General features: G+C 45.7%; 1 protein-coding gene across 8 annotated transcripts in view; it reads right to left on the bottom strand.

Annotated features, from left to right (window-relative positions):
* Nucleotides 1-15720, bottom strand: part of TMEM164 (transmembrane protein 164) — a 210408-nt gene extending 194688 nt beyond the window's left edge. For 2 of the 8 annotated variants that reach the window (XM_053916896.2, XM_071220351.1), the window contains exons 1-2: nucleotides 15389-15528; nucleotides 14005-14674 (exon numbers count right to left, since the gene is read on the bottom strand). In XM_053916896.2, the coding sequence (XP_053772871.1) occupies nucleotides 14005-14394 (390 nt within the window). In that variant the 5' untranslated portion in view covers nucleotides 14395-14674; nucleotides 15389-15528. Of the gene's footprint in view, nucleotides 1-14004; nucleotides 14675-15006; nucleotides 15205-15388; nucleotides 15621-15640 lie in introns of those variants that run through there. The other 6 variants (XM_053916900.2, XM_053916899.2, XM_053916895.2 and 3 more) reach the window with 6 other exon arrangements.
* Nucleotides 15721-16604: the final 884 nt, after the last annotated feature.

Genomic DNA, 16604 nt, shown 5'->3' with positions numbered 1-16604 from the left:
ATGTTGCAGAGCCTATATTCTTAACTGCCACACTATGTGCCTTAGTATATAGGAAGATTGAGGCACATAGAGTCTCCTGATTAGCCAAAACAACTAGGTTCTGTCAACTAGTCAGTGATGAAACCTATAACCAAGGTCCATGTCTGGCTGGCACTGAATCCAGTGCTCTTTCTATTACTCTTTATTGTTTACCAAGATGAATTGACCTCTTTCCTATTGGGCTGGGAGATTATTTTGACCTTTTGCCTCTTTGGCCTTTGTCACCTCTACTAGACAAACTTTCTGAATTCTGATATGGTCCCTTCCCCGGGAGCCTCATACAGGCCTCTATTTGAAAGAAGGAAGTCAAGAACTCAGTTATGTCTCAAAGTGAATGGTTCCTATTCCAAACAACCACTATCTCGTGGCAAAACAGACTGGCTCTACACGCGGGCTCATTGAACACGTCTCACTGGACTAACTACCCAGGGCAAGCAGCCAGCAGTCGGGGCACTGGGGCCAGGCTCCTCTGTGACAGAGAGGAAGCAAGGGCAGAAAACCACATGGAAAAAGCAGTTGCCATCAGGTACAGAGGTTGCCTGCTGTCATGAAATCCTCGTTTTCCAGGGTGCAATAGACAATAATGTTTAAAAAAAAACCACAAGATTCTTACTTCTCTACTAGTGAGCAAGACAAAAGTCCTGGTCCTTTTATGCTGGAATGATTAAGGATGGAAGGAGACCATGTGTGGTATTCTGGGGACACAATGAACCAGGAGGCAGGAGACCCAGATCTATTATTATCTAGCTGTGACTCTGGGCAAGTAACTTCAACTCTCTGGGCCTCGGTTTACTCATCCAGGAAACTGAAGGAGAAGTCAAACTAGATGATCTCTGAGGTTTCTCTCAGCTCTGAGTTTGTGTCACTCTATTCCAACAACCTTCAGAAAGTATTCCTATAATACTTCATCGAGTATCTATAGTTAACCAAAGGCAAAATCAGCTAGACCCAAGGGAAGGAAGAATTAGATAAACAAAAATGACCTTTGGGGGAGGCCACAAATGAGGTCGTATATAGGCAGTATACTAAACATAGTCCCTGAAGCATAATATCTGCTCAAAAATGTTACAAGTAATTTTATTACTCCTAACTTTTCAGAGAGTATACAGATATAATCAAAATTTATATTGAATTCTTCTTCCTAAATTATTTTTTGCCCTTCCGACGCTGTTTCAGTTTCACAGTGTTTAGCACCAACTGTCCTTAATGGCAATGGGCAGTTATGACTGGAAAGCAAGAACCCAACCCCAAAGAAGGTAACAAGCAAATAAACGTGAGGAGCCAGAATTAATTCTTAGTTCTCTGCAAACTGACTATGGAAAGTGGGGATAAAAAAACAACAGGTAAAGATGACAGTGTACTTTGCAAATTGTTTTCAAGATAGACCCAAAACAGGGAGTAAAAAATTGGGGATGATCCTAGACATGTGTCCATCTGAGATAAACAGCAATGGCTGTGAGGTGTGGCCAAACACCACACAACCAGTCAGGAGCCCAGGTGCTACTGCAGGCTTCACATTCTTCTCCACAAATCTAATGCAGCCTTGGCCTGAAGGTCAACCCTGATCTCCTTGCCCAAGGTAACAACTCCCTGAGAGCCCTGCCCAGAGAGGATAGCTGGTGGGAGATGGGGCATTAATCTGTTCTCTTCACTCAATGGCCAGAAGCCTCACAAGCAAACACAGAAACTTGACCCTTGACTGTGGTTTGGTGCTGGCTCACAAGGCTATTCTGAAGAAAGCCGAAGTGGAAAGTCCAGTGAGCTGCTGTGTAGCGGAGTAGAAATCCAAAGGTAAAAGCAGCCCCTTTCCTCAGGGTAGCCTGATATTCCTCTTGGGACTGGGAGCCCAGGAAATAGGGGTAAATGCCCAAGTGAAGTACCAGCTGGCAGCAGAGGGGTTTGATGTAAAAATGCTGAAGATAATAAGGCACTTATGCACATGATGCTCAGCCACATTCCTGCAGGGTGCAGAGAATAAAGTGCAGCGACAGGCATGTACATGCTCAAGTGCCTAGAACTTAAAAAGGAAACTCTTCACAAATGCAAACTGACGAGGAACAAGTGCTGATATGAAGAGCACCCTTTGTTTCCATCTCCCCTAGGTCTTGGTACAAGTGACCTTTCACAGCTAACTTCTTTTTTTTTTTAATTTTTATTGTTATTCAATTACAATTGTATGCCTTTTCTCCCCATCCCTCTACCCCACCCCAGCTGAACCCACCTCCCTCCCCCACCTCCACCCTCCCCCTTGATTTTGTCCATGTGTCCTTTATAGTAGTTCCTGTAATCCCCTCTTCCTACTGTCCCCCCCCTCCTCCCGGCTGTTGTTAGATTGTTCTTAACTTCAGTGTCTCTGGAACTGGACAGCATTATGCTACGTGAAATAAGCCAGGCGGGGAGGGACAAATACCATATGATCTCACCTTTAACTGGAACATAATCAATAGAAGAAAAAAGCAAACAAAATATAACCACAGCTAATTTCTAAAGGCTGTTGTTGCTTTGGGTTGCTATTTGTTTTATAAATGGCCTCAAAGCCAGCCCCTCCCAAAGAACCAGAATAATCACAGAAAATATGACCTTAGCCTTCTCATTTCTCTCAATTCCGAGACTAAGGAACTCTGTATTTACCCACAATGCTGGCGGATATGCACGGAGGCTTTCCAATGGCACTGGTGGGATGGACAGGGCAACTCCTACCCCAAAGGCAGTTAAGTTACATGACCAAGGCCTCAGTCCTGGAAGGCTGCACATAAAGAGGGCCTTCCTCTAGTGACTGGTGGTTTGGGTCCTAGAGCAAAGTCAGTTCCAAAAGAGAGTAGGTGGTTTTGAAAACAAGAGAGGTTTACCATATCCTGGAGACAGAAGTATAATTGTTGATTTTTTTTCCTACCTATCTGCTGATATGTAAGTCAAAGCACAATGAAAAATCTCTCCTGAGGAGCACATTTTCCACCACTATGCTTCTCCTTCAGCAAAGATACTGGTGCATTTTAATTCTCCCTTTTCCTAGGAGCTCTGGGAACAGCTCTTCTCCAAAAATTACCTAACCCTGGTAACAGGTGGCACTTAAAAAAGTTACACTCCCCTCAACCAAATGAAATATAATAAAAAATAAAAAATAAATCCATGCACCTGTCTATCCACCCACCTCCAAACCACTCTTTTCATACTTCTGTCATGGACTCACCAGATTCCTAGGCTGCCAATCTCAAGACAGCTTGCACCATGGAGCCAGCCCATTGATGAAAAGCAGGAATAATTGAGCCATAATGTCCCTGGGAAGCCAAGCTACCCACAAGCGACAGCCTTCCTCCAAATTCTTTAGCTAGGACTGCACAATTTAAGGTAACATTCATATTACTCACAAAACTGTCATTAGGTCTCAAGCAGCCAAGCTACCCTGCCCCATAGAGATTACTTGGGTGTCAACTTCATACAACCAATATTTTTGCCCACTACATAAAACAAAGATGCCAAGCAGCTTTTCTTAGGTGAGGTTCTTAAAACTGCATTCCTATAGCTAATCCCTATTATCTTATCCCAACATCAAGCACCCAAGTTCACAGCAGCAGCCACCACCATAATAATGATGATGGTCATCACTATCACAGCTAAAATTTACTGAATGTTTACTCTGTGCCAGATACTATCTTAAATGCTTTATTAGTTTTTCATTTAATCCTCACAACAGCCTTTCAGGAAAGGTATGGTTATTATCCCATTTTACAAATATGGAAACTTGGGCTCAGAGAGGTTAAATAAATTTCCCAGGGTTACACAGCTAGTGGTAGGATTTGAACCCAGGCCTTCCCCAGCCTAGAGTCTGTACTGTTATCCAGTGTGCCACCACTGTCTTGAAATACACAGTAGTAGTAGTAGTACTACTACTACGAAGTGCTGACATTTGGTGAGTGCTCACAGTGAGCCAGAGCTTCTGCTACATGCTTGATTTAAATTCTTTCATTTAATCCTCACAACAACCCTATTAGGTAGGAACTATTACTATTCCCATTTTACAGATGAGTGAAGTTGAGGTTCAGAGCTATTAAGTGACATGCTTAAAATCATGTGGTGATGAAGGTCAATAACAAATACAGGAAATAGGGTCCAAAAGCTCAACCCACTATGCTGAGCTTACATTAGGAAAGAGGCATTTCAACTGCCATACTTAGTCAGACTCTCTGCTGTATCTCAGTCCAAACCTACAGGGTCCCGGCAAGAATCTGGCAAGTCAATGCCAGATTCTCCCTTTGAAGCCTGTTTAACCCTTCTGTGTACATGCCAACAATTCGGATCTGATTAATCTAGGAAGATGATCATGACTCTAAAAGTCTCTCATCACCTCCTTTTTCTCTCAACCTGACTTCTGAAGAAAGTACCTCATTTCCAGGAGTCTCTGCTAATGCTCTGCCCGGAACATCTAATAAGTGTTTACCCAGGGCTCCCAGAGCCATAGTTAAGGGCCTTAATGTGCAATCCAGCTCTGCATCTTATTTAATCAGCACCTGAATGAAATGTCTTTTTTGATAGCAACAGCCAGAGCACAGTTGGCCAGAGTCTTTCTGCAAACACAGCTCATCCACTAGCAAGGGCAATCCAATTCATAGGCAAAATATACTCTGAGTTAATGCAAATGGTGGTATGTAATGGAGATAGGGAGACTGAAGGCATAAGGATGGAGTTAGAATGGGTTAATGCTTTCTTCCTCATCCAGATAATGTTGCCTCTCCCCCTTCTACCCACCTAAACACCTGCCCACAGAGCATAATTTGGACTGTTTCTATCAATAGGCCAATCCTTTCTAACCTCCTAGCTCCTGCCATCTATTCCCTTCCCACAGAACTACCCACCCCAGGACAAGACTCATCCCTTCTTCCCTCAGACATTTCCTCTAGCAGCTACTGGAAAGGAACCGGAGCCAAGACATCTCCCAAAACCTCCCCCTTCAGGAACTCAGGCTGGCAGCAGGTCTAAGTCCCTTGACATACCAGGCACTGCCAGATATTCAAGTCATGGCCTGTTTAGCTGGCAGAGACCTGAGCAAGCAAAGAGTACTGGCACCCAGACGAGGAGGAGTCCTCTCCAAGATTTCAGATTTAACCACTGAGCCCAAGCACCTTAGAGGAAAACCTGTCCCGGGGGGTAAGCAAGTAGGGTAGCAAGACACTGATAACCCCAGTTCTCTGGGTGGGGCAGGTTGGGGAAGAGGCCAAAAACTGGGCAGGGGACAAAGGCCACAGCTCAAAAACATTGGGATACACCTCACCATTTGGAGATCAAATCAGAATAACAAGGCCCTTTTTAAAACTCATTCCCGCCCCCATGCACAGCTGAGTCTATGGACCATTCACACTTCAGTATGAATCTCTTAAATGGAAATGCTTTCTTCTAGTTCCAGATACCACCTCCTCTGACGCACTGGGCATTTTAAATTGTAGAAGAGATTGTTTGGGAGCTTGGAGTAGTCTGGATGGAGGCAAGCTTGCACAGGGAAGATGGGGGAAGGGACCTGGAAGCAGAGAAGAAAGAATAGGAAAAAGAAACGACAGCATCACATTTCATTAGTTCTGCTGCATACTTCAGTGGGTGCATCAAGCACTCAATAAGCCATTAAAAATCGTCTTCTGGTCACAGGTTGGATGACTGCTATCTCATTTTTTGTATTTAAAGTCTGCTCACTCTCATCAATGTTCTGTGTGTCTGTCCTTAACAGTGTGAGCCCTCCTTTGGGCAACAAAGAGAACACCATCTCACAAGCCCTTATACTGTTCCAAGGATTCATGGACCAGTGAAGCTGTCTTATTAACAGCCAAGAAACAACAGTGTTCCTACAGTTTTACTTGATTTGCCAACGGAAAAATAAGAAATCTGCCCCTGATAATAATATTCAAATGACTCCAAGTTACAGTTGAGACACTTTCCTGTTAAAGACAAAGTAACTTTGCCTTTGCACATATTTCCTACTCCATGAATTGCCTTCCTTCCTGCAACATCCAGTGAACTCCTACTCATTCATTCACACATGTTCATTGAACCCTATTAGAGGCACTAGAATAGAAAACAAGACACACAAGGATCTCCCCTCTTATGGAACTAATGTGTCTCCTTCATGATCCAGCTAAAATGTCATCACCTCTAGGAAGATTTTCTTAATCACACTAGAAAAGAAAAAAGACCTACTGTGCTCTATGCTTTGTTAAAATCTCTTACTGTACATGTCATGCTGCAATTTACTTGCTCTTTTTTCTTGCCTGTCTCATCTAAACTGTGGACAACACAAGGACAAGGAATGTTTCTTGTTCATCTTTGAATCTCCAATGCCTGACACAATGTTTGACATATAATAGCACTGGATAAATGTTCACTGAATGGATACGAAAGTGAATAAATTCCCATGAGCACTTAAGAGTCCTACAAACAGAGTGAACATGCAATAATTATGTGTCAATATTTTCTATTGTTAGTTCCTGAAGATCTTAGAGGTTGGAAGGAAGAAGAGGGAATGTAGAAGGACGAGGAGGTGCTGAAGGAGGCCTGGCTGAAATATTCCATTGACATAACTCCCAGTCACCAAACAAGCCACTGGAACTGTAAAGCCATATCACAACTTGGGGCCCTCAACCTCTAATGTCAATCACATAATGTAACACCTATATAAACACCGAAGTACCGCCAGAAGACTAAATGCCCTGCCCACAGGGCACTTATGCCAGACAGGATGAGAATGTGAACCAACTTTTCACCTAAAATATTAACTACTACATAATGTCTGTCAAAACAGGGTCCAAAGTTCACCAGCACCAGAATTAGTCAGGGGCTTACAATAAATGTAGATCCATCCTTGCCCTACACCTATTCAGACTCTATGTAGAGAGCCAGGCATCTGCATTATAACAAGCTTCCAAGGAAATTTTTCACAAAGGAAGTTCAAGAATCACTGCTCTCCACACCCATGGTCTCTTCATATCCTCTCAGCCAGTTATTGGCAGAAGAGGAGCACCAAAGACAAGACACCTTCCATTTAACAAACCATATGAAAGATTATAGATGTGTTAAAGCTCCATGGGAGGAGGATCTTTTCACAATGTATACCTATGATAAACCATCATGTTGTACACTTTAAATAATCTCACAAACTTCCTTGTTAATTATATCTCAGTAAAGCTGAAAAAATATAGCAAAAAATTTAAAAAGACATGAAAGACCAGGAGAAGTCAAGAAACTTGGCTGTTCTTGCAGAAGGTATTTTAATGAGGCATGATGGCAACCAGCTACCCAGTGAAAAATACTGAAGGGAAGATTGATGGAAAGTGAGTCACTGGCCTAAGAACACTTTTAAAAAAAATTTGAGCCCTGCCTGCTGTGGCTCAGTGGATTGACCATGTGCTGTGAATCAAAGAGTCACCGGTTTGATTCCCAGTCAGGGCGCATGCCTGGTTTGCGGGCCAGGTCCCCAGTGGGGGCCGTGTGAGAGGCAACCCCACATTGATATTTCTTTCTCTCTCTCCTTCCTGTTCCCTTTCTCTAAAAATAAATAAATAAATAAAATGTTTTTTATAATTTTAGTAGGGCAGGGGAGAGTAATGGGGGGTAAATGGGAACAACTATAATTGAACAATTTTAAAAAAATTTTAATCAAATAAAAAATTTTAAAAATTTATATGATATTAAAAAAGGACAAAAAGAAAAGTAGGCATGTCCAGATGTCTACAAAGGGATTAAGATCAAGATCCTACAGCATAATTTCCTTATTAGGATGAAAGGGAGAGATTACTTTGGGCAGAAAATGGGTGGGCCACAGTTCTAATAACCAGCTCTTTGTGATGGAAATTCACCAAAAAGGTGTGTGAGCTGGAGCCAAAACTGCCTCTCTCCTCTGGTTATTTCAAAAAACAGACAGGAGATTCTCCTAATGGGCACAAGGAGACATAGGAACCATGCGCATGGGACCTCAAGGGAACACAGACAGGGCAAAGAGAGAGAAAAGAGAAAAGGGAGTAATAAAGTCAGCTATGTCAGTCAGTCAGTCAGCATTATCTAGGCACAAATTAAACAATTATTGTGCATGTATGCTACTGTATTAAGCTCTGCAGTGGATTACAAAGAAAGACACACTATTCCTTTCCAATAAAAAACAGAAAAGTATTCCCGCTAATAGTGGAGACTGAACGAACACGCCAAAACAAGCAACCCAGTCAAACACTTACAGAATTACCTGCCTGTATACAAAGGTATAGTTTAGAAAGCCAAAAGTCTGAAGAATGTTCAGAGAGATCAGAAAGAAAGACAAAAGCTGTTACTAAAATGACTGGAATAGCCCTGGCTGCTGTGGCTCAATGGATTGAGCACCGGCCTGTGAACCAAAGGGTCACCGGTTTGATTCCCAGTCGAGGCACACGCCTGGAGTAGGAGGCACACGCCTGGAGTAGGGGGCACACGAGACACAATCACACAATGATATTTCTCTCTCGTTCCCTCCCTCCCTTCCCCACTCTCCTTAAAAAACTGGAGTCGGGTCAAGGTCATCTGCAAGGGAGAATCCTCAGGAGTCCCTACAGAAGGGAGGAACACATGGCAAATCCCATGAAGACAACAAAAAATTCAGGGGTCCTGTGGATCACCCCCTCAGTAGGAGGCACAAAAGCAAGCCCCACTATAGGTTATATTATTAACAGGTGCATGGTGAGAGAAGGCTGGCAAGTACATCTTTCAAGTTCTCTTCTAGCTATAGGCTGCACTCTGGTTAGTTTCAGCATCTAGGCTGCTGTGCAGTGCATTAGAAGGGTATGCAGGCACAGGCCAGGATCTAGAGAAAAGCAACAAAAGGGATCAGAGGAATGGATTATAATGGCTATCAAGAAAGGTGAGTCCTGACTGGTGTGGATCAGTGGGTTGGGCTTTCCCGAAAACTTAAAGGTCACCAGTTCAATTCTCGAGGGCAAATCAAGGGCACATGCCTGGGGGTTGCAGACCAGGTCCCTAGTTGGGGGCACGTAAGAGACAACTGATTCATGTTTCTTTCACAATCAATGTTTCTCTCCCTCTCTTTCTTTGTCCCTTCCCTCCTCCCCCTCTCTCTAAAAATAAATAAAATCTTTTTTTAAAAAAAGAAAAGTGAAAAGGAATTGAGGTTTGTCAGTTTCTGAGTCTGAGGTCAAAATATATTAGTCATCTGTCAGCTTTGATCAGCTTTGTCCAGGTTCCCGGTTTAAGTGACCACCTAGTTATTCAGAGGATTAAAATGCTTTGTTTGCTCTCGGCCCCTTTCACCGAGAAGATACAGATAGGAAAAGGTTAAATAACTTGCCCAGGTTCCCTAGCAGGCAATGAACTCAACTAACATCATAATTTTAAATCCCAGGGCTGTCTGCGGGCTGTGTAATCCACCAATCCACACCATTTCTCTTTATAATGGATGCCCCCAAAAGACCATAACAATGAAAGATGTAAAAATTCTCTGCAAATTTCCATGTGGGAAAATAAAATAAACTAAAAAGGAATGTCAAGCCTCACTGCTGAGGCCCATATAAACATCATCCCTTTGTGTCCCCCTAGACTGATGATACAGGACACAGTCCATCTGATAAGCTAACAGCAGACGGCTGGATCCCTCATTGTACCCATACCCACCAACGTAAATTCCAAGCAGGAGCCATTATCCATGCCCCAGACAACAGATGGGGATGAGGAGGTATGGCTGTTCTGAAGTCAAGAAGAAGGGGTAGGCACACACAGAAAAATCCTAGTTCTCAAATCCATGAGGTTTTCTGTAAAACAAATCCATCACAGGGCAAATGGAGCACACTGGTATATATTTAGCTACTTCCAAAAGGTGTCACAAAAAGATCAGGACTGTTTTGAGTATGTGCCATTCTATACTTTCAGCAAGGAGGGAGGAAGTAAAGAAATCAAATGATGAACCAAAAGCAGGTAAGTCATATTTGGTGGAAGTCAGACTTCTAATATATTATGAAGAAGACAGAAAATCAAATAGCAAATGGCAACTCTAAAAAAGAAAGGGGCTCACTCAACATTACTGGCTAAAAACCAGTGGCTTGGGGTTATGCAAATGAGAGCATCAATTATTATTTGCCAGATGTCCAGCCTAACCCAGCCTGACTTCTGTACATACAACCTTGAGGGTTAAATGCACTTAGTGTGCCTCACTAAGTTCACTGTCCCATCCGATGTTGACATGGACACATACAGAACCAACAGGAATTGGACAATTAGACAACGCATTCAAAATGGGATTTTTTTGTTAAGTTTCTAAGGCAGAGACAATATAACTGTACATACATAAGAGAGATAAAGGGCCACTAAGACCACTGGTCTTTACAGATACAATCAGTCAAGCTGTCTGGCATTTTAACCCTTCTGCTGAGAAATTATAGATTTTAGGGCTTAAATAGCTATGAGAATCTCTTTCTGCTAAAGCCCCAACTCCCAACAGCGGCAGCTCAGTTCTTAAGCCACCTCTGCCACTAACTTGGCTGTATGATTTTTGGTAAACATCATGGCCACTCAGTAAATTCATTTCCTGTCACCCACACCTGCCAAACTAATGTGCATAAGAGGACTAGCCATGCTTGAAGAAATACTTATTGGTGTAATTGGTAAATGGTACTGATATTCAGCAAGGAGTTTAATGATGGTGCTGCTTACTGATCCTGCTTGAGGATCCAGCCTGAGTTTAGATGTGAGGTGATGCTGCTTCAATCATACAAACCTGTATCAGTCTACAGTCAAAGGGCTTTTGAGAAAACAAATAAGACCAAAAAGAAACCTGACGCCAGGAATGTTAATCAAGAACAGAACTTAGGCACAAAAACTGCCCTTCCTAATGCTTCTAAAGCTGGCAAGGTGGCTAAGGGGAGGGTCTGTGTGACAAGGTTTTGAGAGTTAAATATTTTATAGACTGCAAAATGGGAGATGGGGAGACTAACCAACTTAACTCCAACTCTTCTACTTCCTGGGGTAAAGCAATACCATCCTTGTTATAGACAAACCTGCACTGACTCTGAGGAACAAGGCCTTTCTATAAAGCCAAAATAGAGTCATTCTGTTGGGTGATACACATGAGAAATGTTTCTGCTAAGCTCTCCCTTTTATTTCAGCTAATGTCTCCCTTCCCTTATCAAGACCTGTGATCTCCATAGAATTTACTGCCATAATGTAGCCTAATTCAGCTAACTGACCTGCCAAAGCATTTCTTGATACTTAGTATCTCCGCTTTGGAATATACATAGTCACAGGAAACATTTTAACATCTCTTTGTCCAGGCTGAAGCCTTTCTAAGAATCTTTTCTTAACCTTAATAAGAAAATGTGTGCAAAAATGCCTTAAAATAAACAGTAAAGTACTAGATAAATGTAAGGTAATATTAACCATACTTACTATCATTACTCATTGCTGCAACCAAGTGAGGAAACTGTTGCCCACCATCTGTTGTGAATTTTTAAGGACTCACATCAACTTTTTAAAATACACACATTCATGCTTCCCAGGAAGAGCCAAAGGTAGGGTATTGGAACATTGGCGTCATCTAAGACTAAGTCCCCCAGTAGGCTAGAGATTACTATTTAAATGATACAAAACAGGGACTTGGAAGTAAAGGGTAGAGGAATCTAATCCTGAGTGAGCTCAAGGATTCCTCAGCATAGCTCTGTTCAGAGCTTGAGCTAAGCACAAGACAATAGAAAATACACAGGTGACAGAAATCAGTCCACAGCCCCCTAAACATCCATCTGCAGCAAACAGCTCTAAGTGCCATCATCATCTACACATACCCCCAAGGGTAACCTGGTCAGGTTAGCTTCTCTGGGGAGACAGAAGTTTAGCAGCAAAAGATGAATAAGGATGAAAGATGAACAAGTCCACCTGACCTCAACAGAGAAGAAACGAGTTTCCTTTTTCCACCCGAAAAGGCCAAAATCATTTCTAGAATAGTTATCTGTTGCATCCCCAGCCACTGCTTAAAGGAGAAAAGAATTGCAGAACATGGGCTGTCAAGAGCTAGAAGTGAAACTCTGTTTCATTTTGCAGATGGGAAAACTGAGGTCCAGGAACAGGTACTTTCCCCAAAGTCACACAACTAATTAATGCCAGCATTAAGTCTGCAGAGACTTCTAAAAACCTCTCAAAACCTTTCCACCAAAAATCATGGTGCTGCCAGGTTTGACATCATCACATCAGCAACAGCTCCAGTTGGGCTGAATTTAATCCTTTGTTGACCTTCTAGACATGTGGCTGCCAGAGGCCTCAAGACCCCTTTGTGGAAGAGGCACCCTCTGACCCTGACCACCTGCCATCCAAAAAAAGCACTCCTGTCCCAAGAGCCTCACGCAGCAGCGGCTGAGATGTGTTGTTTCCTCTCATTAACAAAAAGGCCATTCATAAAAATAAAAAAAATAAAAAGAAGAAGAAAGAAAGAGGACTGGCTCAAATTTAACACAGAAGGTCTAGCTGGGAGAACCCTGGGTTTTCTTCCTGTGAATGGCATCGTTTTCCAAGAAGCCCTCGCTTTAAAAAAAAATCCTGCCCCTTCCAACCCTTCTCAATGATGAGAGCCACTGAATTAATAGCAGCTTCTTATTCCAAAGCTATCTGCATCTCTTGCCATATCTACAGAATGGGAAGGGCTTGATGCCATTTACCACATTTTACAGATTGGGAAACGGAGGCTAGGAACCTGCAGTCAAAGGCGCTCCTAGAACACAGAGGTAGCAAGCATGCAGGCTACAAGTAGGCATTGCCATGCTGATCAGCCTCAGCCTCCCCACAGAGGCTGCCCTGCCATCCAGTGGCAGCTTGCAAGTCCAAAGAGGGTGGGTTACCTTTCCTACCCAGATGATAATTCATTTTTTGGCCACAGACAAGTGACTTTGCTATCCCTGGGCCCCCACCAAGCTTGTAAAATAGAGACAATAATCTTAACCTGCTGTCCCACACAGGGCTGTCACAAGTCTCCTGAGAATAACCTACAATTATAAAAGCAATAAAGATTCTAACGACAGGTTTCAAAACTATCCCTGAATAAAAGACACCAGGTTTTTCACCACCTGAAATTTACAAAAAGGTTTCTTTCCCTTTCTCTTCTTCCTTCTCCTTCATGATTTCATAGTTTTAAAACACCTCTTCACACAGAGTACAGAAAGATAGTGTAACTCTTGGTCCTCAACAGATTATTTTTATGTATCTGGCACTTTCCTTTTCAATCCCACTTGTTTTTCTTAGCATAGCTAATGGAAGGTAAAGAAATCAGCTCTGAGTGCTCCTGGACCGTGACCACGGGAGATAGAATAAGAGTGATAAGATAGAAAGGCTTACAAAAATAATAATAAATACCCTCTAATCATGGATAGAAACCACCAAACCAAAGTTCACAAGTCAGCCTGGGGCCTGTTCTCACTTAGTAAGAGCTTGGTGCTGCTCTAACCCTCAGAATTCAAAGGCAGACTTCACCCTAATAGCCTAAACTCCAAAATGAAAGAACAATTAAGGGAAACCTGCACAAGTATTTCTCCAAAGTACGGTCATGGAGAGAAGGAACCTTATGTGATTACCTCCAGGAAAGAAATGTCACCAGGCCTCTGGGAATTAACTGTGACAGAGGACAGGGGGCTGGGCTATGCTCTCCAGATGTGATTCAGAAAGGGCACCTGGCAGGGGCTGGACTTCCTGATTGTGAAAAGCCCCAGCAGGGCTGGGAGGGGACAGGCAGCCAGCCTGAGTGCAACTTGGCTCTGGCACTATGTTCTTCCCCTCCGGTGTGAGGCTAATGCACTGTTCAGAGGTGAAAGAAAACAAAGTCTAAGATATGCACAAAAACAGCAGATCTTTGGAAAATCAGTTTTAAGAGTCCCCCTTTCCACAGGGATAAGGTGCTCTACACTGCTGAGTGTCTTGAGCACACAAGTGACTTATCACTAAGGCTGCCCAGGAAAAATTCAACAAACTCACATGCATCATGGTGACCAGGTGACAGGGGTTGAGCAGGTAGATGACGGTCTTGGTGGCGAACTTAAAGCCCACCTCCACCCCGAAGGTCAGGCACAGGGCTACTAAGAGCAGATTCTTGCTCAGGCTCTCCTTGCCTTCCTCTGGCCGCTGGGTCACCTGCTCTGGCTGGCAGCCACGGCCATCCCTACCGTCCTCCTTCGTCTGCCTCAGGATGTGCCGCAGGGCGACCAGGATCTCCAACAGGGCCACGGTCAGGACCACCACACTTTCCAGCAGCCGCTGCTGCCAAGAGAGGAAGGCAGCACAGTCGGGGCCCCCATTGCCTGCAAAGCTGGGGTCTACACCCCCATAGAGCCAGTCCAGAAGACTTTGGTAGCTATACCGGGACATGATAGGAAGCGGTTCCCCTCAACCACCGTGCAGGAAACAAGAGTGAGATGGAACACAAGCTCAGAGAGTTGCTCGGGTGGTGGGACCTGTATGGAGGGCACACCCCCACACCCGCACTCCACTCCAGACACGGGGCCACCGAGAGCAGGGGAGGGGAAGCTACATTGTAGGCCTGGGGTTAAGTGCTGGCTCTAACTTGTCCCCACGGCTGTCTGGGGAGCCCCCCGCGTTTCTCCAGTGGCCACCAACGAGGCAGGGTTGAAATGAGCCGTTGGCCAATCTAAAAGGAGAGGAAAAAAAAAAAAAAGGTCTCAAAGAGGCAATTGCATCGGGAATTACGAAGCGGGGAAGGGTAACTAGCGAAGGAAGAAAAAGGGAACCGGGACATTGGCGAAGCAAGCAGGGGTCAGGGGAAGCCGGAGGCCGAGTGGTTCAGGGCCGAGGGGACCCAGCCGTGCCGCCGGAGCGAAACAGGGGGTAACAGGGTGAGAGGGAGGGTACACGGGGAGGCCAGGAGAGGAACTAGCGCGGCCGGGTAGTCGGGGAGGGCGGCGGGGATGGCAGGGACGCCGGACTCCTCCTCTCACGCACTCGCCACAGAGAATCGCTTACTCCTGCAAACGCGTGGCCGCCTCTGCCCCCAGCTAGCAACTTCGCCGCCGTCGTGTCCCTCCGGCCAATTTAGAGCCGTGCGAGTCCAGCCACCCGCCTCCGGGTACACCCTCGAGCCCCTGCTCCACCTCCGGCTCCCGCCCGCTGGACAGCACCTCCCCCACCCTGCAGCCCGCCCGGGACCGACCCCCTTAGCGCGGACAGCGGCGGGAGGAAGCCGGCAGGGAGAAAGGAAGGGAGGGAGAGAGGAAGGGAGGGCAGCCGGGCCAGCCATGGGCTGGGCTATGGGCCGGCCCCCTCCCTCCGCCCCAGCGCCGCCTGTTCCCGCACCTCACGCCCGGCTCCAGGAACCGGCCACCGCATCCCTCGGGGTTCCACTCACCGGCAGCTCGGCCCGCCGCCCCGGCTCGGGCCACCTCTCGGCTCCCGCGCTCCCCGCACCGCGGCGCTCGTTTCCCCGGCGGCCACAGCCACCGCCGCCTGGCGCGGCTCCTCCTCCTGTCTTCTTCCCCCTGCAGCCGCTGCGCTCGCTTCCTCCTCCTTCCCCTCCCTCTCTCCTCCCCCTCGGTGCCGCCGCCTCCTCGGGGTCGACTAAGCCTTGCTCCCCCACGCACGGACACCAAGACTATCCTACCTCGCCTCCTTCTCTCTTCGGGACCCCTGGCTCCTGCCACCGCCGCCCCCAGTCACACCTCCCACCCTGCGTTTTTTCGGCCCTCCCTGCCCTCTCCTTCGTCGGGGCTCAGTCCCCGCCTCCTTCCCCTCCTTCCTGGCCTGCCTCGTATTCTACTCTCTTGAAGCCTGCTTGCGGGCACATTCACCTTCCTTCCCCGACGAGTGCAGAAGGCGCCTCTTCCGTGAAGTCTATTGACTGACTTCACATCCTGCGACTCGCTTCTCCAGGGCACTTTTTTCTACACCGGACACCTTGTAGGCACTCAGCTGGCCCTTACTAAGTTCTCAGGGCGGGGCGGGGGTGGGGGGCACTGAAGCCCAGTGCTGAGCAGCTGGCCCAGCTTTGCTTTGGGGTGTTGCTTGCGTCCAGCCTTCTGCTCCTTGACACTCCTCCTTTTTCCCCTGGAATAGTACACTCGTGCAGCACCAGGATGGCAGCTTCTCTCACCTCGCTAGCCGCATCACCACTCCTCACACTTCAGTGCTTAAGATAGCGGCTTCTAGTCCTTCTTTTCCCTGCCCTTCCCCCTCCTGTTTGAATCGGGTATTTTTCTCTCTTTACCTTAGTCTACACAGCCCACCCCTGCCACTTCCTCTCCAAGCCCTCTGTCTCCCCTTTCTCCTACTATTCCTTCAATCACAGACTTACTGGACCAAAACAAACTTTCCCTGACCTCTTTCACTCTCCTCCTTGCAAGGTAGCTGCTGGTTCCCAACTTGCACTTGGCAAGGAGTCCTAACACTGAAAGGCCAACCAGGGTAATGTGGTTATGGATGTGCCCAAGAATTGCATAAGGACAGCTGATTAAAATAGGGTCCTCCCTTCCCTGCTGCTTTCTACCCATAGGCTATGCTTCGCTTTTCTTGGAACAAGGAAACAGGAAAAGGACTTCCTTAAAATCTATCTCATGTTACTTTAATAT

The sequence above is a fragment of the Desmodus rotundus genome, chromosome X (assembly GCF_022682495.2).
Source record: "Desmodus rotundus isolate HL8 chromosome X, HLdesRot8A.1, whole genome shotgun sequence".
In the NCBI taxonomy this organism is placed as follows: Eukaryota; Metazoa; Chordata; class Mammalia; order Chiroptera; family Phyllostomidae; genus Desmodus; species Desmodus rotundus.
Note: the sequence above shows the minus strand (reverse complement) of the source record. Positions and strands in the feature narration are given on the sequence as shown.